Source organism: Hemitrygon akajei, chromosome 10 (assembly GCF_048418815.1).
Source record: "Hemitrygon akajei chromosome 10, sHemAka1.3, whole genome shotgun sequence".
Lineage (NCBI taxonomy): Eukaryota > Metazoa > Chordata > Chondrichthyes > Myliobatiformes > Dasyatidae > Hemitrygon > Hemitrygon akajei.
The window spans coordinates 125709578-125734057 of NC_133133.1; the positions used below are offsets into that span (position 1 = coordinate 125709578).

General features: G+C 41.9%; 1 protein-coding gene across 2 annotated transcripts in view; it reads left to right on the forward strand.

The window, feature by feature from the left end:
• Window positions 1–307: 307 nt before the first annotated feature.
• Window positions 308–24480, forward strand: part of yaf2 (YY1 associated factor 2) — a 130018-nt gene continuing 105845 nt past the window's right edge. The window contains exons 1-2 of one of the 2 annotated variants that reach the window (XM_073058895.1): window positions 308–439; window positions 939–1064. In XM_073058895.1, coding sequence (XP_072914996.1) covers window positions 414–439; window positions 939–1064 — 152 coding nt within the window. In that variant the 5' untranslated portion in view covers window positions 308–413. Of the gene's footprint in view, window positions 440–503; window positions 736–938; window positions 1065–24480 lie in introns of those variants that run through there. The other variant, XM_073058896.1, reaches the window with a different exon arrangement.

Genomic DNA, 24480 nt, shown 5'->3' on the forward strand with positions numbered 1-24480 from the left:
GGTGCGAGCTGCTGGCGGGACCCCGCTTCCTTCTCGGCGGGGGAAAGCAGTCAGTTCCAAGCGAGCTACTGACGGGAGCGGAGCGGAGCGGGCCTCGCCCTCATCCCCGCCGCCCGGCTCCGGCTCCCGCTCCGGCTCCTCACGCCGATGTGTGCGCGCCTCAAGCCGGCAACACGGTGGCAAAAACGGCCGCCGTGCAAACCTACCGCCTTGTGCGCCGTGCGGCGGTTTCATAAGGATCCTCGCGAGCTGGTTGGCCCCCGGCGCGCCACGTGAGGCGAGTCACCGGACAGCTGGGGGCGGTGGGGGGGTGGGGAGGGGGAAATCCAGGCGCTAGCAGAGGAGCCCTGAGCCATTCGGACTGGTTTCAATAATAAATAATAAAACCAAAATCCGGAGGACTTAACGCTGTTATGGGAGACAAGAAGAGTCCCACCAGGTAGAGTACTTTTTCCAGACCCGCCGCTCCCTCACCGCCTTCGGGGGAGGAGGGAGGGAGAGGGAAGCGGGGCTCCCTTTAAATGTTTTCGTTGTGGGGACGGAGCGGCGGTAGAATGCGAGCTGGTGGCTGTGGAGCAGAATGTCGGGCAACTCGATACAATGTAGCAGCCATGGCGGACGAGCTGGTTACTGTAGCCAGTTTGCGTGCGTGCGTGGGAAATTGACATAGGAAGATGCAGTCTCGCTCAAAGGATCTGGCCCTCTTTCTTTTGATCGGCGCCGATTGCCGCGAAGGTCTTTTGGAGGAGGAGGAGGAGGAGGAGAAGTGGCGGGGGAGGGAGTGAGGGAATGAAAGGGGGGGGGGGGTTGGGATCAGCCAGAGAGAGGAAAGGAAAAGGGCAAACTGTTCGCAGGATAAGCCTGTGTACCTATGTATCTTTCTTCTCTTCCCCCCCCCCCTCCCGCATTCCTCTCCATTCTTTTGTTTTCCAAAACAGACCCAAAAGGCAGCTGAAGCCCTCAACGGACGAGGGATACTGGGATTGTAGCGTTTGTACGTACAGGAACAGCGCAGAGGCTTTCAAATGCAGTATGTGTGATGTCAGGAAGGGCACTTCAACACGGTCAGTGTTTCAACTTCCCTGTTTTTATTTAATCTCGTCCGTAACGTCTCTATTACGAAATTACTGTTGTACTTGAAATATGATTGGAAGGCGGAGGGTCTCCGCGATCGCTATCTCTGCAGCCTTGGACGTGTTTTTGCTGTTGGAAATACACTGTTTGGTTTCAGACAGCAGTCGGCACATCATTCAGTTTTGCTGATTTTTAGATCCACCTCCGAGAGCTGCGAATGAAATCGGGCTTGTGGTGTCGCTCAAAAGATGTTCCTAGACCCATTTCTGCTCGCTTACTTCTCATGCATTGAAAAGCTGGCAGTCGAATCACTTGACCAAGCAAACAAAAAGGCTCTGTCCTTGAATAGAATTACCTCAAAAGCTTTGGGAGTCACGCTAATCGCACAGCTCTGGGTTATATTTCCCTTGAAAACTGCATTGTATTTGTTGTTTTAATGTTGTTTTGATTAATTAATAATGAGGTAATTTGTCTTAAAATGAACTGAAATAACAAATTGCTGTACATATTCAGCAGGCCAGGTGGAGTTGTTGGAGAAAGGAGCAGTTAGCATCTGGGGCTGATGACTTTGCAATAGTACTGTCTCACACTGAGTTTATCTTGAAACCTGCGCTCTGCTCTATTTCCCCACTCGGCCTCTTTGCACAACATTTCTTCAGCCCTGAGACAAGAAACCCTGCTCACTGAGTGCAATTAGGTTGAATATATTGTGAGCATTTGTGCAGACTGAGTATCAGGCACTGAACAAGGGATGAAGCCCATTTTCTCTTCAGCTGAAGAGTCACAATATATTAACTTTAGGGGTAATTTGAAATATTCAGAAGTTCAAAGTAAATTTATGATCAGATTACATTTATGTCACCATATACTACCCTGAGATTCATTTTCTTGTGGGCATTCACAGTAAATGGAAAGAAATCAAAGAAAAACCACACAGGACAGAGATGGGCTAAGCCAATGTGTAAAAGACGACAAACTGTTCAAATGCAAAATGAACAATAATAATAAATATTGAAAATACGATTTGTAGAGTCCTTAAACGATGAAGTCCAAAATGTGCATTCATGTGAATCAGGGAGAGGGTTATTACTCTTTCCTATGAAATGCTTATGAAAGATTCTGAATAACTTTAATATTCCTTCTCCTCCTACCCCAAACATCAGCTCTGTGAGCAGACAGAAGGGCAACCTTCTGATGAAATTAAATGATCGTTTTAAGAATCAACATTAACTTGGGTTGCTGCAGTTCACTCGTCACCTCAGTTTCATCTATCGGCTCCTCAGCTTTGCTTGGTTCAGTGACCTTCTGCCATTGCTCACAGTGATTGGGTCAGTACTCAGATCTTTAAAACCAGCAGGGAAAAAACTTTGTTCTTGTGCACAAAGATTGGCTAGGCAAGGCCTTTAGCATAGGAGATTGGGGGGGGGGGGGGGCTTAAGGGAATTATGGGAGAAATAAATAAGGGTAGGGGATTCCAAGACTAGTGGGTTTGATAGGTTTAGGGTGAGAGTGGACAGATTTGGAAAGGGCCCGAGGGGTAACTTTTTCCACACAGGGTGGAGAGTATATGCCATGAGGAAGTGGTTGAGGCAGGTAAGATGGTATTATTTAAGAAACACTTGGATGGGTGAACGGAGGAGTAGAGCTCAGAGGGATGTAGGCTGAACACAGGAAATTGAGACTAATGTGGTGAGCATGAACTGGATGGGCTGAAGGGCCTGTCCATTGAATCTAAATGGTTAGATGTTCAAAATGTAAGTGGAATTTTATTTCTGATTTAGTGAAGCACAGATCAGTTTATCACAAGTAATTGCGAACATCAGTAGCTAATTCACACAGGAATTGAAGATTTACCTGTAAAACTACGAGATGATTGTTTCCCTCTCGGTTGACAAACACGTCAATGACTCCGATTCAGGAGAGTTGTTTTAAGCAATGCTTCAGCAAAGTGTGGAGTGTTTGATGGGAAGAATGATGTTCTTTTTCATCTTTGGGATGTGGACCATGTACAGGCAGGAGGAACTAGGTGTTGTTAATTAATTCAGCCCAACGTTGTGGGCTGTGTTCTGTTCAACATCTGCAACTTCCATTTCCCACCTTGGAGCCACTGACTCGCACGTTGCTGTAAGTCTTGAGATGGGCAGCAACCGTTCCTTTCTACACTAAGTGTCCGCGGCACACCACATCGACATTTCCTGGAGGTTGAGCTGAATCGCTGGCTGATAGTTCCCTCCTCTCTGCCCAGCTCATTAATTCATAGGGGAGCCAAGGCGATTGAAGCACCCTGGTAAAGTTCCCGGTCCATATGCTTCAATTGCTCACTGATGCTGAGTCATTTGGAAGTTTTTTTTTGTGTCGCACTGTGTTCCTGACAGAACCAGTGCAGCTCCATGCAGATTTAATGGTAACACTTAAGAGAAGTTTGGATTGGTACATGGATAGGAAGGGTTTTGAGGTATCTGGTCTGGGTGCAGTTAGATGGGTCTAGGCAGAAGACCAGTTCAGCATGGACAAGATGGACTGAAGGGCCCTTATGGGCCAAAGAACTTGTTAAAGAAATGTAGGGCAAAATAAAGTTAAAATTAAGTCATATCAAAGTGAAGTTGAGGAATATATTTTAGCACAAAGGATTGTTTAACACAAGAACCATCTTCTCCAGACTCATCAGTTAATTGGTGGATAGGCTGGTGCAAAAGGCTTTTGGTCTGTTTGACTTTATAGGTGTCAGAGTTGGTACGTCATGTTTCAGGAAGCATGTGGTAGCAATAGATTGATTACAGAAGAGATTTACCAGGATGTGGGATGGAATGTGTCACATCTGATCCAAATTTTTTTGAGGAAAGAAACAAGGAGATTGAAGGCAGGGTGATAAATACTACTGGCACGGACTTGAGAAAGGCTGTTGACAAGGTCCCACATTGCAGATTGGTCCAGAAGGGTAAGGCACAAGGGGTTCATAGTGTTTGAACTGAATCCAGAATTGCCCTGGAGGAGGAGGCAGAAGATAGCGGTGGGTGGGTGCTTTTCTGACTATCAACCTGTAATACCTGAGGAATTTGTGCTGGATTTTTTGCTGTTTATAACATTTATGTAATTGACTTGTATGAGAATGTAGGGGTCTGATAACCAAGTTTGCTGATGACACAAAAATTGCTGGCATCAATAGATAAAGAAAGGTTGTCTAAGGATACAACAGAACACTGTTCAGCTGGAACATTGGGCAGTGTGGTGCCAGGTGGGATGTAATCCAGATGTGCAAGGTAAATGGATGGTCAAATTCCATTAGACATGTAGATAAATTGGCAGGGACCTTATGAGCTTTGATGTGCAGAGGGACTTTGGGACACACAGCTGAATAAGGCAACAAAAATGGTAATTGTTATGTTTGTCTCCATTGGCTGAGGTATTCAGTATGAGAGTGGCAATGTCATGTTGCAGTTGTACAAAACATTGTGTCTGGAGATAGTCACCACACTGCAGGAAGGATATGGGAGCAATTAGAGTGCAGAAGAGTATCTCTGAGACATTGCCTGGAATGGAGGGTTACAGTTCAAAGTAAATTTATTGTCAAAGTAAGCATGTGTCACCATATCCTACCTTGAGATTCATTTTCTTGCTGGCATTTACAGGAAAATAATAAAACTATATTTAAATGATACATGGGTGCCATGGTAGCATGGCAGTGAGTGAAACGTTGTTAAAGTTCGGGGTGCTTCGGATTTCAATCTGGCGCCATTCTGTAAGGGATCTCTACGTCCTTCCCCATGGAAAGATTGGGTTTCCCCAGCCGCTCCAGTTTCCTACCGCAGTCCAAAAGATGTACCGAGTAGGTTAATTGGTCATTGTAAGCTGTCCCATGATTAGGTTAGGGTGATTCGGGCTTGCTGGGGCGGCATGGTTCAAAGGGGCAGAAAGGCCTACGCTGTGCTGTGTCACTAAATAAAGACTGGCAAACAACCAATGTGCAAGAGAAGAAAAATTGTGCAAATAATTTTTTAAAATGTAAATGAATAATGCTGAGAACATGAATTGAGGAGCCCTTGAAAGTGAGTCAGTGGGCTGTGGAATGAGTTTGGGGTTGAGGTGAGTGAAGTTATCTCGACATTATAAGGAAAGTTTGGGTTTATACTCATGGGAATCATAGGAGGCGGAGCAGTACCCTTGCAACAGTTTATCACATTATGGAGGCATTGATGGAATACATGGTCAAGTCTTTTTCCCGGTACCAGAAAGTCTGAAACTGGAGGGTACGGGATTGAGGTGAGAGGAAAGAATTGTGAAGGAGATGTGAGGGGTACATTTTCCAACACAAGGTGATGGTTACACAGCATGAGCAGCAAGAGAAGAGGCAGAAATAATTACAATGTTTCAAAGGCATTTGGATAGGAAGGACATGGAGGGATGTGGTCCTAATGCCTGCGAAAGGGATTAGCTTGGATGGACATTGGCATGAATGAGGTGGGCTCAATGGTCTTCTTTCAGTGCTTTACAGTTCTATGTAATTATAATCTCAATGCAATAATGTTCTCTTGAGGAAAGGTAACTGGTAATAATCATGCAGAAGCATCTAAAGTCATTGCCACAGGCAGCTGTGGGGGCAAGTCTTTTTGTACATTTAAGGCAGAGGTTCAGAATCAGAATTGGGTTTATTATCACCAGCATGTGATGTGAAATTTGTTAACTTAGCGGCAGCAGTTCAATGCAATACATAATCCAGCAGAGAGAGAAAAAAAATAAAACATAATAAATGAACAAGTAAATATGAGGAAATCTGCAGACGCTGGAAATTCAAGCAACACACACAAATGCTGGTGGAACACAGCAGGCCAGGCAGCATCTATAGGGAGATATAAGATACGTTTCGGGCCGAGACCCTTCGTCAGGACTAACAAACAAAAGATAGTAAGAGATTTGAAAGTAGGAGGGGGAGAGGGAAATCCGAAATGACAAGAGAAGACAGGAGGGGGTGGGGTGAAGCTAAGAGCTGGAAAGGTGATTGGCAGAAGGGAAAGGATCATGGGACGGGAGGCCTAGGGAGAAAGAAAGGGGGAGGGAACACCAGAGGAAGATGTAGAACAGGCAAGGAGTTATTGTGAGAGGGACAGAGAGAGAAGGGGGGGGGGGGAGATAATAAGTAAGGGATTGGGTAAGAAGGGGAGGAGGGGCATTAAGGGAAGTTAGATAAATCAATGTTTATGCCATCAGGTTGGAGGCTACCCAGACGGAATATAAGGTGTTGTTCCTACAACATGAGTGTGGCTTCATCTTGACAGTAGAGGAGGCCATGGATAGACATATCAGAATGGGAATGAGACGTGGAATTAAAATGAGTGGCCACTGGGAGATCCTGCTTCCTCTGGTGGACAGAGCGTAGGTGTTAAACAAGTAAATCAGTTACATATATTGAATAGATTTTTTTTTAAACTGTGCAGAAGCAGAAATACTGTAATTTTTTAAAAAAGTGATAGATTCTTGATTATTCAGGGCATGAAGGAATACAGGATGGGGAAGGCAGAAAATTGGGGCAGAGAGGAAAACTGGATCAGCCATGATGAAATGGCAAGAGCAGGCTCAATGGGCCAAATGGCCTGATTCTGGTCCTATATCTTGCGGTCTGAATAGAGGTGCGTGTTAGCATTGAATGACAAGAAGGACCATATGTTATTTCTTGTATCTCTGCATACTGGGCTCGCTTTCAAGTGTAGACTGGCTTTCAAGGACTCTACATTCTCAGTATTTACTTAGTTTTTTTGTATTTGCACAGTTTGTCCTGGGACATTGGTCAGTCAATGTGTGTGCTTTCTCACTGATGTTATTGTACTACTTTGTTCCAGCAAGAACACAAATCTCAGGATAGTATGCGTACATACTTTGCTAATAAACTTACTTTAAACTTTGTACTCAAGGATTGAAGTAAATCTTATGTATGACCGATTTCACTACATGTTGCAAATTTTTGTTTTAATTTTTATGATTTTATAATCACTTTAAAATTCCTGGGAGTGCACATCTCACACAAGTTCTCGTGGTCCTGGATCACATCGTACATGATTAGGAAGCTGACCTGTGCATCTTCTTTCTGAGGAGAGTATCATTTTCTGTCAGTTACCTTATCTACAGACACTCCTGCACCTAATGTCACTTTATGCACATACAATCAATCTATATACATAAGCTATCCTGTGTATTTATTTATTGTGTTTTTATAATTATTGTGTTCCTTATGTTTTTTTTGTTTTGCATCATATCTGGGGTGGGAATTATTCAGTTCTCCTTTATATTTGTGTACCAGAAATGACATAAAACCATCTTAAATCTAATTATCAGCGTATTATCCTCTGTTGAAGGTGGAATGCTCTAGTAGGATCCTTGCATGCTCAGTTGAATTGATTTTGTTTCATCTGAGGAATGTGTTGGGATTAATGAAGAAAGCTTTTATTATTGACTGTCAGGTTTTGTGGATAATTTTAATCAAAATGTGAGGTAAATCATTGTGGCCCCCTCTTTAAACAACCAGCCTATAGTGACCATTCCTTGGGAATTCACTTTAGTGCCTGTGGAGTAAGGTTGATGCAGAGCTGTGTTTTTGTTTGGGAAAGATAATGTAAAGGAAGACTAATTGAGCTTTGTTTGATTCTAGAGTTAGACGGGTGCCAAAGTAGAAAATGTTCCCGATCACAGCACCGACATCCCTCAACCTGACAAGTACTAATAAATAATTAAAAGGAAAAAAAACATTATTATGGGCTTGAAGTTAAATGTTGCTGAGCATTCATATTGTGCCAATCTTTTTGTAATAATTTCCAAGTCCGAGGCATTGTAACTGCATTTCAAATGGAGGATTTTATGGAATGATGCGTGTGAACAGTAACTGTGGTAAATCTTAGTAATGTGCTCGCTGTTAAATGGAGTTTATTATGGTACTAGCCAAGCTAAATGTGTGTACTGATGAAATCAGCCTTGAATATTGACATTTTAATGATTTGTTATAACTGTTTTGAACAAATAAAGTGTAATGAGTCAAGTTGGGTAGTTTTACAAGCAAAAGCCAAACATCTCAGCAGTGGTTTATGGTCTGTATTTTAGCATTTGAAGTATCAAGGGCGGATTGTAATCATACATTTTACTGAAATGTACTTGTTCTCTCGCAGAAAAAGAAACTACTTAATCACTTTTTATATAACTTTATTTGGTACTGTTTTTGATAGCATGGCGTGTGACGGATTTTTAATGTTCAGAGCATAAGACTTCTGCTTTGCTCCCTGGTTATTTTGGTTGTGGAGTTCCTAAGACAAATATAAACTTTAATATTTCTTGCCAGTAGGAGTTGCTGTCATAGTTGTGTATTGATGTATATTATTGATTAGGATCTCTTCATTACATTCCTTTCCCAAAAGTGTCTAAGTTATTGCAGGCTTCGGTGAACATTTAATATTTTTTTAAAAATCTTATTAAATCTAGTTATTAACAAGAGCAGATTTTAGTTGTAAGATCATTGTCACTAAGGCACTCGTAGGAGACTGGAATGTTTATGGCTTTGTGACTTTCATGCCTTCATAATGCCGTTCTGTTGAGTATTTCTGAAACTTGTACTGGGGAAGGTTCAGAATAGGGTGGAACATGGGTTCATGCAAAATCCCAGCAAAGAACCACTCAATGGTCACTTCATTAGCTACGAGAGTGGAACTTGATGTGGTCTTCTGCTGCTCTGGCCCAATCTCTTCAAGGTTTGTCGTGTCATGCATTCAGAGATGCTTTGCTGCACACCACTGCTGGAACATGTGGTTACCTGAGTTCCTGTCACCTTCCTGTCAGCTTGAAGCAGTCTGGCCTCTCATTATGCACACGTTTTCTCCCACAAAACTGCCAATCACAGGATTATTTTTGCTTTTTGCACCATTCTCTATCAACTCTAGAGACCATCGTGCGTGAAGAATCCTAGGAGATCAGCAAATTATCCTGTCTGGCAGCAACAAGCATTCCACTTGTCAAAGACGCTTAGATCACATTTCTTTCCCATTCGGATATTTGATCTGAACAACAAATGAATCTCTTGACCATGTCCGCATGCTTTTATGCTTTGCATTGCTGCCCCACGATTGACTGATTAGATAATTTGCATTAACAAGCAGACACACAAGTGTACCTGAAGTGGCCACTGAGTGTATAGCTAGAGCAGGGGTCGGCAACCTTTTTGCCTCTGTGGGCCGGAGCACGTATTAATGAGCGGACAGTGGGCCAGATAAATGCCATATATAAACTTGAAATATGGGAATTATCTATTTAAATACATCTAGTTATGTTTTGCCTCAAATTAATGAATAACGCATGCTAGAAAATCATTTGTGCTTAACCAAGGATGCCAATTAGTAATCAAAGAACTCAGTTTAGTTGCAATTTATTTCAATCAAGACATCTTTTAAATCTATTATAAGGTCACATAGAATCTTTAAACATAAAATGTATGAACATGATGCATTGAACGGTGGTAAATTAAGTATAATAAAAAAAAGAAAATTTTAATGCACATAGATAAATCAATGTGAAACTTGATGCTGTTTGTTGCTTGAAAGCTTCTCAATATTGGGTGTCAGACTTGTTGATGCCAAGAGCAAGACATTATCCAGACGGGCATCAGTCAATCTTGTTCTCAAATGGTTCTTGGTGTGCTTCATTTTTGAAAATAATTGCTCACACAGATGAGTGCTGCCAAACAATGATGCCATCTTTTTTGCATGGTCCACTAAGTTAGGAGACTTCCCACTCGGATGAATATAAGAAATCGAGCACTGACACATCTTCAGAATGAAATTCCACACGGCATCTCAGTCAATTCCATTTGAAAAATTTCTGATGCAGTGTCCACTTCCACATCAAACGGAGTAGCAAACAGCTTGAACTCATTTGCATGCAAGCGAAAATCAGCAAAACGAGATGAAAACTCTTTTCTCAATTCTTGGACCAAATGCACAAAAATGCCTGGATCTTGTGCTTTACTTTTTTGTAAAGTGGGTTTCCCAGCTTGCTCGATGAAGAAGTAATCCAGTGTCCCAAGTGTCTTGGAAATTTTGGCACTCAGTGTCTACCTTCCTGCGTTTTACATTCATTGCCTTTGGAATTTATTTCTTCGATTTTATTTTGAAATGTGAGTTATTCAACAAGTATCGTAGCACATGTAGATATCTGGATATTTAGCATGGATTTCTTGTTAAAACAGTGACGCTGTTTCTGTTTACAAATTTGAACGATCCCATCTGAAAACCTGCGTGTGCATGGAGAGAGTATCTAATACATATTAATAAGTCAGTCTGCCTTCCTGTCATTTGTATATACCAGTGTTTGGTTTGGAACAAAACGGAACCTGGGCATAGTGTAACAAGCAAAGCGCAATGCATGTCCATCATTGTGGTCACGTGAAACACTCAGAATAGGGAAAAATCACTCGCGGGAAATGAAACAAGTCTGCCTTTTATAATGTGATTGCTTCATTTGAAGCTTGCATTAATGTTTAATTCAAACAACATAGAATACCTGTAATTAATACAGACATCAAAAATAAAACTCTGTCTTCATGTACAGATAGATACCATGCCACATTGTAGTCTTGTCGAAAGAATGTCTTTGTAAATGCTAAGTAGCTCTCTAACACCCAATTCACATGCTTTTATTTTATTGGAATCACTTTCTAGCTCAAGCTTTCCTCCAGTGTAAGAAGACAATGAGTTAATATTCTATTTTAAATTGCAAATGTATCTTTTTTTTAAAAAAAGGAATGAATTTATTACTAAATAGGCATTAATTGTTTCAGCTTTACTGCCATATGTAATAACTTGGTTGTAGATCTGATTGTGTAGGCAGCAGGTATGTTGAATAATAAATGAGGAATATTGAATTGTTTTTAAAATACTGTAGCCCTTTTTCTGTATATGTGTGAGAGAGAAACACTGCACAATTTCTCAACTGCCTTTTTTCCCCCATCTGAGGCCCATACTTAAATCTAGCTGAGCCCAATTAGGTGCCTGTTCGGAGCTTTGCTGTTGCTTGCTTGGTGGGTGGAGGGTGCTGATGCTTTTATGCTGAAGTAAGTGAGGGAGGGGGAAGGTCAATGCTTTACTGATGCTTGTACACAGCGGCAGGTTGGAGTGGGGGGGAGCTTTGGGGTTCTGCTGTTTTACCTGTCGCTCATTCCTTGGGGCACTCTTCTGTTTTTGTGGGTGTCTGTGAAGAACAAGAATATCAGGTTGTATATTGTATACATTCTCTGATATTAAGTGTAACCATTGGTTCTGTGCTCTTCTGGGGCATCTGAACTGGTTCCTAGTCAGCTTAACTCGTGAACATTGATCAGCCTGTAGTTCGGACCAAATTGGGAATTCAGATCATTTGGAGAACTCGGTGTGATAGCTGGTGCATTTAGTATAGTTTACGCTGAGCTTGTTGAGTACGGTAAAGCATTTTTCTGAACTTGGAGCCTAAATGTTAGTGCTAAAGCAAGGAAACATGGAGAGAACAAATGCATTTCATGGTATCTATTCTTGCTGCTTTCACGTCCCAGCTATGTACAACGTTCAGCCAATACGGTTGATTTGATGAAAAGAAAGATAATTGATACAGGGAGGTTTAAGTGTGGCTCAGTGATTCTGCCTGCGTTAGTCAGTGATGTGTGGGCTAAGGCTTTATAAGGCATTGGTCAGACTGCACTTGGAGTCTTGTTTGCAGTTTTGGGCCCCTTATCTAACAAAGGATGTGCTGTCTTTGGAGAGAATCCAGAGAAGGTTCACGAGATTGAGCCATCATCAAGATAACTTGTACCTTTATGATGCTGATAATGTAGAAACAATAACCAATTGCAATGAGAAAGGTGCCAACACTGAACTTCTTTTGGATGTACAAAGAAAGGTGACAGAAAATTTAACTAATAAGACAAGTAAACTATTGCATTACTACTACACTACAAAGTCTCCTCCAGGAGTGCCTACCCTGAGGAAGTTCAGAACAGTGTCCTGATGAAGGGGCTCTGCCCGAAAACTTTGTTACTCTTTTCCATGTATGCTGCCTGGCCTACTGATTTCCTCCAGTATTTTGTGCATGTTGCTTTGATCAATAAATTGGTTTTAAGAGATTGTACATCTGGGATAACTACTGGAATGTTTTGGAAAAGGGTGTTCTGATTGGTTTATGATGGACAGTGAAGTTTATTGTTTTAAGTTGCAACAGGATCTAGATAAATTTGTAAAGTGGACAAGGAATGGCAAATGAAAACGACTTGCTCAGTGAATGGCAGGGCCCTGGGAAGTGTTGCAGAACCGAGAGACCCAGGGGTACAGGTACCTAGTTCAAAGTGGCAACACAGCTAGACAGGATTGTGAAGAAAGTGTGCAACAGTTTGCCTTCATCAGACAGGACATTGAGTTTGAGCTGGGACATCATGTTACAGTTGTACCAGAGGCTGGTGAGATTGCAGATGGACTTATTCTAGTTCTAGTTGCCTCACTATAACAAGAATGTGCTGTGCTAGAGAGGGTGCTGAAAAGATTCACAAGGATGTTTCCAGGTCTGGATGAATTGAGTTATAAGGAGAGACTGGAAAAGTTGGGTCTGTTTTCCCTGGAGGCTGAGGGATGAGCTTAGGGATGTTTATAAAGTGATGAGTGTGGATGATAAGGATTATCATAGTCTTCTTCTGAGGGTAAGAGGAGGAAAAGCTTCTAAGGGGATATGATGGGCAAAATGTGCACAGAGTGTGGAGAGTAAGGCCTCCAAGAGGACCATAATCTTGTCGTTGGGCTTGGAGGCTTGCGTGCCTTAGTGACCCAGAGAGCTATGCCGGCTGGAGTCAGGATTTTATGCTTTGACTCTTGGTAGGGTCACCCATGCCAAACAGGTCAAAGGATAGAGGCCAGACTTGGGATGGTCTACCAGTCCTCCAGGTTCAGCTCAAGGCTAACAACCCTGACTAGTCAAAAAATTGTTACAGAAATGGCAATGAGAAATCCTTCTACTTCTGAGTGCGACAGTATTCCTAAGTCTCCACCTGGGACTTGTGTGACTGACAGTGAAAATCGAGAGTAAGCTACTGAGATGATGAAGGAAGCCCTGAACTCTTCAGAGATGGAGGACTTCCAGTGCTGCCCTAATCGCCAGGAGTGTAATAGACAGACAGAGGGAATGGATTGAGCTTCAAAACAACGTGGTCAAGGTAGGTACAATTACATCTAAAAGACAATTTGACAGGAACACGGATTAGAAAGGTGTCTGTGCTGTAAAACTCTGAATCTCTTTTTCAGTGCTACATCACTTCTCTTGCCGTACCTTTCAAAACTAGATATGTACTGTATGTTACGTTAGTGTCTGTGATACCTGGTTTTGTTACTTAACTAATTTCATGTTTAAAATTGGGTATGTTATAAATTGTTGTGAATAAAAGATATCAGCTCTATCGATTTAAGTACTTTCTGCCTGAAAGCTCTCGCAGGCCATCACATGTATTAGTGGTGTGTGGTCTGTCAGATAAGATACTGCAGGCAGAACTATGTCAGGTTGTTGCCTGACTAGTCTATGAGGTGGCTTTCTCATTTTAAACTCCAGTCCCCAGGTGTTTCTGAAGCGATCTCTTCAGCTGATAGGACTAGGAGATCGCATTAAAACATGACAAATATGTTTCATATTCAAAAAGCCTAGGCAGAGGGGGAAATGGAGAAGATGATTCCAATAGTGAGTAAGTCTAGGACCAGAGGGCACAGCCTCAGAATAGAAGGGCATCCCTTTAGAACAGAGGTGAGGAGGAATTTCTTCAGCCAGAGTGTGGTGTATCTGTGGAATTCATTGTCACAGACCGGTGTGGAAGCCAAGTCATTGGGTACATTTGAAGTGGAGGTTGATGGGTACTTGATTAGGAAGGGTTCTGGACGGTTGGGGGGGCAAGCCAGGAGAATGGGGTTGAGGTGGAAAACAAATCAGCAGTGATTGAATGGCAGATCACAATGGATGGGCTGAATGGCCTCATTCTGTTTTTAGTCATAGTCCCTGCTACTCTATCTGTTCTCTATTTCAGCAGTGCAGTTATAGTCCAACAAAGTGGGGTGTAAGGTCATTTCAGAGGGTAGTTAGAGTCAAACAAGTTGCCTTAATTAATAACCATAAATCCATTAAATCTTAATCACTGGACTATTGGAATGTGTTTAATGTTTTGTCCTGCAGATCTTCTGCAGTGTAAATATGTCTAAAATACCTCCCCTGCCAACATGGCTTTAAAGGTAAACATTTGCTTTCATTTTGTAGTGTCTCTTGCAATAAGCATGATAATATTTTGGGCCAGAAAGCTCATAATTGTGTCACTGACTTAACAAGAGTAACAAAACATTGCAAGCAATGCACTTGATTACATACACAGTTGAAAAGGTCATTTAAAATAAATCTCCACAAGTTGCAGGGCAACTGCCATAATTCTGCTGGTAGCTTCGTGACACAGACAAGATGATGGAGGAACTCGGCAGGCCAGTCAGCATCTATGGATTAGAGTAAACAGTCGACCTGATGAAGGGTCTCGGCCTGAAACCTCGATTGTTTACTCTTTTCCAAAGATGCCCCCTGGCCTGTTGAGTTCCTCCAGGATTTATGTGTGTTGCTTAGGTTTCCAGCATCTACAGAGTCCTCTCATGTTTATAGCTTTGTGGACTTGGTTGAATGAGCCTGACTAGACGTCTGTACGGTCTACAGTTAACAATGATCTTTAGGTATTTGAGTGCTTATTTTGAGCATGATGGACATTGCATGCAAAATAGCAGGTTGGGTTCAGGAACTATGTATGCGCACTGCTACGCCAAGAAAGCTCACCAGCTCCTCTACTTCCTCTGGAGGCTAAATGAATTCTGCATGTCCCTGTCAACCTTTGCCAGTTTTTATTGGTGCACCAAAAAGAGCATCTTGTCTGGATGCATAAGAGCTTGGTGCGGCATCCGTTCTGCACGTGACCACAAGAAACTGCAGAGGGTTGTGGACGCAGCTCAGCACATCACAGAAACCAGACTCCCCTCTATAGTACGTCCTCCCTGTGACGGCATAGGTTCCTCCAGGAGTTCCAATTTCCTCTCACAGTCCAAAGATGTACCGGTTGGTAGGTTAATTAGTCATTGTAAATTGTCCTGTGATTAGGATAGGGTTAAATAAGAGGATTGCTGGGTGGCACACCTTGAAGAGCCTGTTCTGTACAGAATCGCTAAATAAATAAGTTTGCTGTCTTTGAGTCTGCAGGAATAATTTCAGAGTCTGAGGAGCATCAGATGATATCGAGAAGTAGAGAGGCATGGTAGAACACAGCAGTTAGGGTAAACTGTTATGGTGCAACTGACCTGGGTTTAATTGCATTGGTGTCTGTAAGGAGTTTGTACATTCTCCTTGTGACCATGTAGGTTTCCTCCAGGTGCTCCAGTTTCCTCCCACAATCGAAAGGCATATGGATTAGTAGGTTAATTGGTCACATGGGTGTAATGTGGGCTTGTTTAGCAGCAAGAGCCTGTTACAGGGCTCTGTATGTCTCTAAGCCAAATCCATTGCCTCTATAGCCACTGACTTCAAAACACTAGCATCATGTGCAGTCGTAGATTTCAACAAACGCTGGCAGTTTGATGTACAGTAGATTCCAGTTAACTGCCGCACATCGGGACCGGTAAATTTTGGCCCAACTGTATGACTGCCTCAATTAACCAAAGCTTCATGGAAATAGTTTAAAAGGTATAAAAAGACAAACTACCATTTAACTGAGTAACAAATTGTGTGTTTAAATGAAATACTGAATAAATTAGAACACTATCAATACTACAGTACTATAAACCTGTTATTTCCTAATAGTCATCAACAGAGAAATTCAGTGTACAATGCCATGTTCTTTTGATTGACTGTAAAAGAACGGAATCAGCGTGTGTGGATAATGGACTGCCTTCTTACAACGCTGTCGATGATTGCACCTTCCAAATCTTTATTTTCAATGTAACATTCAAGACTATTGTTGTTACCTTCAAATTCTTTCTTCATAGTTCCTAACTTGTTGAAGTAGTAAAATTGTTTCTTTTTCGCTCCGGGTCATTTCTGGCACGCCAAGCCTGAAAGCTTGAAACCGCAGTGAGCAAAACAGTTCTGAATTGTCTTACTGCTTATTTCTCGCCAGCTATCAGTGACAGAAATCCACTGCTTTTTGAACACAAGTATGTGCAACTGACGTATTTAAAAAGTTTTTTCTAAGCACAGTGTAGCTGTTAATGGCCGCACAATTGCACTCGTCTGACCCTAGTTGAAATTGTTCAGCATTAGTCTCCTGCCCCAATTAAGTGGCATAGTGTCCCAAATAAATGAAGGGAATCCTAGCTATTTTCTCAATTAGTTTTTATTCTTTAAGAGCTGTTCCAAATAGATGGCAGTCCCAGTTCACCAAGGGGCCAATTAATGGGAATCCACTGTGTTTGTAAAGCTTGAACTTTAAAGCTATGACTCCCATCCACTCCATAATGTATTGGTTAGGCACAGGAGTGCATTCAGCCAGAGACTCATTCCACCGAGATGCAACACTGAGTGTCATAGGAAGTCATTCCTACCTGTGGCCATCAAACTTTACAACTCCTCCCTCGGAGTGTCAGACACCCTGAGCCAATAGGCTGGTCCTGGACTTACTTCCACTTGGCATGATTAACTTATTATTATTTAATTATTTATTGTTTTATACTGCTCTATTTCTTCACTATTCTTGGTGCGGCTGTAATGAAACCCAATTTCCCTCAGGATCAATAAAGTATGTCTGTCTGTCTGTTTGAACAGGGCAGTGCAGCAGAGTTGCTGCTGCCTCACCAATCTGGGGTCCAGGTTCGATCCCGATCTCGGCTGATGTTCGTGTGGAGATTGCATGCTCCCCACGTTCTCTGGATTCCTTCCAAAATTCAAAGTGCACTGATCGCTTAATCGGTTTCTATACACTTCACCCGTTTATGTAGATGAGTGCAAGAGATTCAAAGGTGAGATGTTGGCTTGTGAAAGAAAGTGGGGTGTTGGGGTATGGGCAATGAAAGAGAGGAGGTGACTGGTGAGAACTCCCTGCTGGGAACTGTACCTTATCGGCTGAGTAGCTGCCCCTGTTGTAGTCAGAAAGAGAAGCTGCTTTTTCAGCCTATTTCCCTATTTTATTAAAAGAAGACATGTTTAAATATTTCATCTCCCTACCTCATGAGAACCTTTTCAGCTCTGATGTATAGTAGTGACTCTCCCTGGAACACTGGAGATCTGTGTGAAATAATATTGAGATGCAGCACAGAACAGGCCCTTCTGGCCCTTCGAGCCACACCACCCAGCAGTTCCCTGATATCATCCTTGCCCAATCACAAGACAATTTACAATGACCAACTAACCTACCAACTGGTACATCTTTGGACTGTGGGAGGAAACCAGAGCACCTGGAAGAAACCCTTGCAGTCCCAGGGAGAACGTACAAACTCCTTACAGGCAGTGGCGGGAATTGAACCCGGGTCGCTGGTACTGTAAAGCATTGTGCTAACCACTATACAATGTAGTGTCGCACTGGGCTTTGTGACAGACCCAGCAGTGTGAAGATCCACCTTAAAACGTGGCCTTTTGCAGTATGTGGGAAATGTGATAGAAGTTAGTGCAGATTGCTGCAGAGACCCAGTGTCAATAATCCTTGGTATTTTGAAAGCCTGGATGAAATGGGTTCAGATTCCACCAAGGGGAAAATGGGGGAGCGTGGTATTGTGATGGCCGGCAGTGTAATGCTGTTACAGCACTAGCTGTAAGATTGGGTTGGATTTCTGCTGCTGTATGTGCTTCCCGTGATTGCGTGGGTTTCTTCCAGGTGCTCCGGTTTCCTCCCACATTTCCAAAGACATACGTTAGAGTTGGTGAGTTGGGGCAAGGGGAGCATGGCAACATTTGCAGGCTGCCCAGCACGACCTACGCTTATTTCATTTGACGCAAATGATTCATTTTGCTGTGTGCTTTGGTGTACTTACTACAAATAAAGATTATCTTTACGTAAAAAGAAAAGGCAGTTTGGAAATTGAAATCAACTTTTAAATTGTCTGGAAACAAAAGGTAACGACAGTCTTTACTAGCAAGACAGACAATAAATAACTCACAGGCAGTCACCTCAATCAGCAGCACAAGCCAATTTCAAAGGCACTGCTTATAATCTATATTAAGAAAAGCAGTGCCTTTGAAATGGCAGATCAGCCTGGATGCTCCTCATTTAAAAATACGCTGAGTGATTTCAGCCACAACTGGGGCTTCTATCAGTTTTCACACCAGTATAATGGATGGAAGTTCAAAAAGATCAAATTCCAAAGTAAATCTATTATCAAAGTACATGTACGTCATTATACTACTATCCTGAGATTCACTTACTTTCAGACATTCACGGGAGAGCAAAGAAATACAATAGAATCAATGAAAAACTACACACAAAGACTGACAAACAACCAATGTGCAAAAGAAGTCAAACTGTGCATCATAAATATAAACAAATAAATGGACCAAGAGCGTGAGTTGCAGAGTTCTTGAAAGTGAGTCTGTAGGACGTGGAATCAGTTCGGTATTGTGGTGAATGATGTTAACTATCTTGGTTCAGAAGCCTGAGGGTTGCGAGTAATAAAACATACCTGACCTGGTGGTGTGGGACCCAAGGCTCTTGTACCTCCTTCCCAATGGCAGCAGCAAGAAAAGGGCGTGGCCTTGGTAGTGGGAGTGCAAACCATTGTACCAGACATAAGCTGCGTGGGGTGGTGGGGAAGGGGAATACAGTTGACAAGGTTTATTAGATGGACATCTCAAATGGATGACCTTCTTCAGTGGAAAATGTGCTTGTGAGAGAAGACTTGATTGAAATGACAAGAACCTGGGGGGTGGTGTGTGCTTGAAAGATGGATGTCTGCTCTTCTCAGGAAATCTAGAATGAGGGGGGTCACTGTGAAAAATAAGTTATCGCTCATTTAAGACAGCAATGCAGGGGAGCCTTTTACTCTGAGAGTTGAGAGACTGGCGCTCCAACACAGGATTGGGTGGAGCATTTGTAAATAATGATAAAGCGGAGCTAGACGGATACTTGATGTGGACTGGCTGTGAGGCCTGCAGTCAACAAACGATGCAGCACTAAATTGAACTAAACTATACTTGCCTTGACCGTTTCAAAGACTGGCTTGATGTTTAATATTCATCTTGTTTCTTTGCATTTGCACGATTTGTTCTTTTTTTTTGAGTTGGGTGTTTGATGTTCTCTTTAAACGAGCTTCGTGGTATTTTTCTTTTGTGGCTGGCCTGCGGGAGAACAAACCTCAGGGTTGCTACCTGCATACGTACTTTGATAATAACTGTACTTTGAATCCTTGATGTGTAAGAGGTTGTAAAGTCCCCGGGGGTAACTGGAAATGCAAGGGTGAGGTTACAAAAAGACATGCACCATGATCATCAATATTCCCTGTAATTATTTAATGACCAGTATGCATAAAAACCTTGTGCTGTGCAATTTTCTGCCCAGTGACAACATGTGCACAGTGAATTTTAAATATAGAGCTATCATTTTAGCAACAAACAAAACACTGTCAATTTGAGTTTGATCATTTTTCCTCATTTATCTGCACACTCACAAAACGTGTGTATCAGGCCTGTAGTGGGTAACGAAGGGTTTTCTCACCGCAGCTTCTGCTTTTGCATGCCATCCATATGTGATTTGCTTTCTAAATGATGCTTTAAAAAGTCAAGTTTCCAAATATTACTCCCCTTCTTCCCACTTGCAAATTCTGCAGCAACTTTTGCATCGTGACAATGCACGCAGGTAACACCAGTTTCTGTATTGTACTTTAATATTCTCGTAGCTACACGTTCCTGACCTCATGAGCTTTTGGTGTAGCAGTTTCTACTCTTACATTCAGCCATTCCACTTTAAGTGAATTAGTAGTTCGTTTGTGTTTCACACTCTTTTACCTCTTTGGAAGTTGACATGGAGAGCAATAATTTCTTCAATAAAAACGGTATGAATAAGTCAGTTCTAAAATCTGCAGACAGATCATCACAAACTCTACGCCGTCAACCCTGCCCGCATCAGAAACCAGAAAAGGAAATGTGATTGTGTACAATCGTGAAATACACTTAACATGTCAACCTTTTGTGCGCAGTTTAAATTCCTTTGTGCGCTAGTAGCAGAAGATGGGTGCACACATGCCTTTAGAGGGAACATTGGTAATTGTACTAATTGTGGAGCAGGTTAGAGGGGTTGAGTTCAAGGTAAATTTATTATCAAAGTGCATATATGTCACCATATACAACCCTGAGATTCATTGAGCCCTAGCTGGTCCGGCTCCTAATTAATATATTTGCATACAATTGACTATGAAACTATGATATTATTGGAATGATCCAAATCATTCCTGGTAGGAAAGAAGCTGGTTGTTCATACTGAGTGAAGAAGGGACATGGCTTCAGCTCCATATAATAGTGACTGGCATTTAAATTCCCTTCTCAAATGATTTTGCAAAGTATTCAGTTGTAAGGAGGATTAACAGGTCACTCATACCCATAATCTGGTCACCACTGTAGTGTCCTTGTGGCGCAGTGTTAACACCGCTTGGGGTGTCGGAGTTGGAAGTTTGATTCTGGTGCTGTCTGTATGTCTCACCTGTGGAATATTTTAAATATCAGCAATTATATTTTTACCATTTTCTGTGTTGCTAGAGACTCGAGATGGTAGGGATTTGACATAATGGAGGCGAGTGTAATATAACCACTCAGCATTGAGACTGGGAAAATCCCATTTATGCTTTGAGTTTAGTCTTGTATTTTGGGTATGGATTTGCTTGTTGTAGATCATCAAGCCTAGCTAGTCCAGTAATTAAATATTTGTTTTGCTAAGGCATCCAATTAATTCCTCAATTAATTTGACGGTTTTCAATTTCATATAATTTCAACAGAGGATGAGATTTGGGCAGTAACTCAGGCTTGAACACACTTATTATAAAAAATACTTGTTTTCTTGTTTCAAGTGCAAGCCAAATTGTTGTCTGAGGTGTGTGCTAAAAGTTGAATAGCACACACTCTGACCTATACAGCTGGAGACTATTTGTGGGATCCCTTCTGTGCAGTACCAATGGCTTCTCTTTAAGTTATGAATGCTCAGCAGTGTATTTGTACGTCCTTTTCAAAGGGATTTGAAGAAAAGTTGGCAGGGGACATAAAGAGATAAAGCTGTTTGTCGGGCAATAAAAGTGTAAATGATTTGCCAAAGGAAAAATAGGTCAAAAAGAAAATCCTCACATAATGGGCAAAAGCAAAATAAGATGCTGAGCAAATACTTTACCCTGACCTTTACCTGAATGCAACGATGGGAAGGAGGAAAGAGCTAGATCAATTATCTTAGTCAGTCTGTGTCCTGATTACAGGCCCTAAATGCTGCAGAAAGAATAAAGGACCTTTTGGTCTATATCCGAGTCGGAATTTATGCCTCAGGTTTGAAGTTGTCAGTGTGACATCTCTTTACAAAAAGAGAGAATGCTACCAGCTACGTATAATATGTGACCAATCAGTGGAGCACTATGGCAGGGAAGTTTCTAAGCACCATTACACTGGGTGCAATTACGTTGCAATGCAAGAAATGTGTGGACAGACTGGAGAAAGACATTCCATTGCTAATAGTTCTCAGAAGATAGGAATACTCCAGTAAAGTACTGAGTGCCCCTTATGGCGATCTTTAATAACCATAATTGCCATATTCAGATGTCTTGACAAAATTGACGTTACTGTTTAATAATGGGAGCTTAGCAAGTTAAAGGACTTAAGAGATTAACAAGCTGAGTGTGTCAGCTGAAATTGCATCACTATACAGTCTTTTGGGAGGGAGGAAAATGGGCAATGCTGAAGCTTCAAAGAGCGCAGCGTCTTTGAAATTTGGTGCTAGAAACTGAACTTTGGAAATTAGGTTGAAGTCACACAGAGATCTCTGGCATCTCAACATTCAAAAAACCAGACCATATTTTTCAGAAATAATGAGAGAACTTGATGCAATATGCGTCATTTGTTATTCTGCAATTATAGAGTGTTGTACACATGTTGGGTCAACTTTATTGGGGAGGCTGCTGGGATCACAGAGAGGTTGCAAAAAGACAAATATTCAAAAATGTTTATGCAGGTGGTCAGAGTTCTCCATACAAAGCAGAGAGCTCTCAGAAAGGATTCCAGCATGTGATATGTTGCAAAATTTCATAACCTAAACTGGTAGCATTTGGCTTTTTGAGCTGAATTAGTTTTATTGTTGACTGGTGCAGGAGCTGTCAAATCAGACTTAATGTGGAAGCAAAAATAGATGCAGATGGTGTTAACTACCAAGTATTTTCTGGGATACTTTTCTGTACACAAGCCACCATTGATTTTGAATGTTTGTTTCTTTTAATATGATTTATTTTAGCTATTTATAAAAATATTGAGTCAACAAAGTCTTAAGGCAGATAAATTAACCATTTTCTATAATATTTTCTGAATGTTTTATTGTCAGTACATAGAAGTCCCAATGAGAGAGCATATATTACTGGACCTTCCATTAGGAAATAAGACTGGGCTAGTGACAGAAGTTTGTGTAGGGGAACACTTTGCATCCAGTAACTGCAATGCCATAGTTTCAAAGTAAGTATGCAAAGAGATGGGTCTGGTCCACAGGTTGAGATTCTAAATTGGAGAAAGACCAATTTTGATGGTATCAGAAATGATCTGGCAAGTGTGAATTGGGATAGGCTGTTTTCTGACAAAGGTGTACCGGAAAGTGGGAGACCTACAAAAATGAAATTTTGAGAGTACAAAGCTTGTATGTGTCTGTCAGAATAAAAGGAAAAGATAAGAATAGGCAATTTTGGTGGTTTTCAAGAGAAAACCTTGGTTAAGAGAAAAATGAAAGTGTACAGTTAGTATAGGCAGGTAGGGACAAATAAGGTGTTTATGCAGTACAAGAAATGCAAAGGAACACTTAAGAAAGAAATCAGGAGGGCTTAAAGAAGGCATGAGGTTGCTTAGCAGACAAGGTGAAGGGGAATCCAAAGGGATTCTACAGATAGGTTAAGAGCAAAAAGAATGCTAGTGCCAAAATTAGTAGAAGACCAGAATGGTAATCCATGTGTGGAGCTATGGGGGGGGGGGGGGGGGGGGAGAATCTTAAATGAATTCTTTGCATCTATATTTGCTCGGGAGACAGAGGCAGAGAATTTAGAAGTAGGGCAAAGTGGCATCAGCTTCATGGGCCCTGCACAGATTATAGAGAAGGAGGTACGTGCTACCCCAGGATCTGACGAGGTGTTCCCTCAAACCCTATCTGAGGCAAGTGCAGAAATTCCCGGGGCCCTGGCAGAAATACTTAAATCATCCTCAGTGACAGGAGAGGTACCAGAGGATTAGAGGATAGCCAGTGTTCTTCCACTGTTTAGAAAAGGCTCTAAACATAAACCAGGAAATTATAGGTCGGTGAGTCTGCTATAAGTTGTGGGGAAGTTATTGGAAGGTATTCTAAGGGAATGGATATGAGTATTTGTATAGGTATGGACTGATTAAGGATAGTCAGCATGGCAGGACATGTCTAACCAATTTTATAGTTTTTTGAGGAAGTTATCAGGAAAGTGGATGAAGGCAAGGCAATGGATATTGTCTACATGGACTTTAGCAAGGCATTTGACGAGGTCTGGCAAGGGAGGCTGGTCAGGAAGGTTCAGTCGTTCAACATTCAGGATGAGGTAGTAAATTGGATTGGACATTGGCTTTGTGGGAGAAGGCAGAGAGTGGTGGTAGAGGGTTGCCTCTCTGACTGGAGGCCTGTGACTAGTGGTGTGCCACAAGAATCGGTGCTGGGTCCTTTGTTTTGTTATCTGTATCAATGATCTGAATGATAATGTGGTTAACTAGATCAGTAAATTTGCGGATGACACCAAGATTGGGGGGGTATAGTGGACAGTGAGGAAGGCTGTCATGGCTTGCCAAGGGATCTGCGTCAGTTGGACTGGGCTGTAAAAAGGCAGATGGAATTTAATGCAGACAAGTGCGAGGTTTTGCACTTCAGTAGGACCAACCAGGGTATATCTTGCACAGTGAATGGTAGGGCACTAAGGAGTGCAGTAGAACAAAGGGATCTGGGTATATAGATCCATAATTCATTGAAAGTGGTGTCACAGGTTAATAGGGTTGTAAAGAAAGCTTTTGGCAAATTGGCTTTCATAAATCAATGTATTGAGTACAGGAGATGGAATGTTATGTTGAAGTTGTATTAGACATGGGTGAGGCCTAATTTAGAGTATTATGTGCAGTTTTGGTCACCTACCTACAGGAAAGATGTAAACAAAGTTGAAAGGGTACAGAGAAAATTTGTGAGGATGGTGCCCGGTT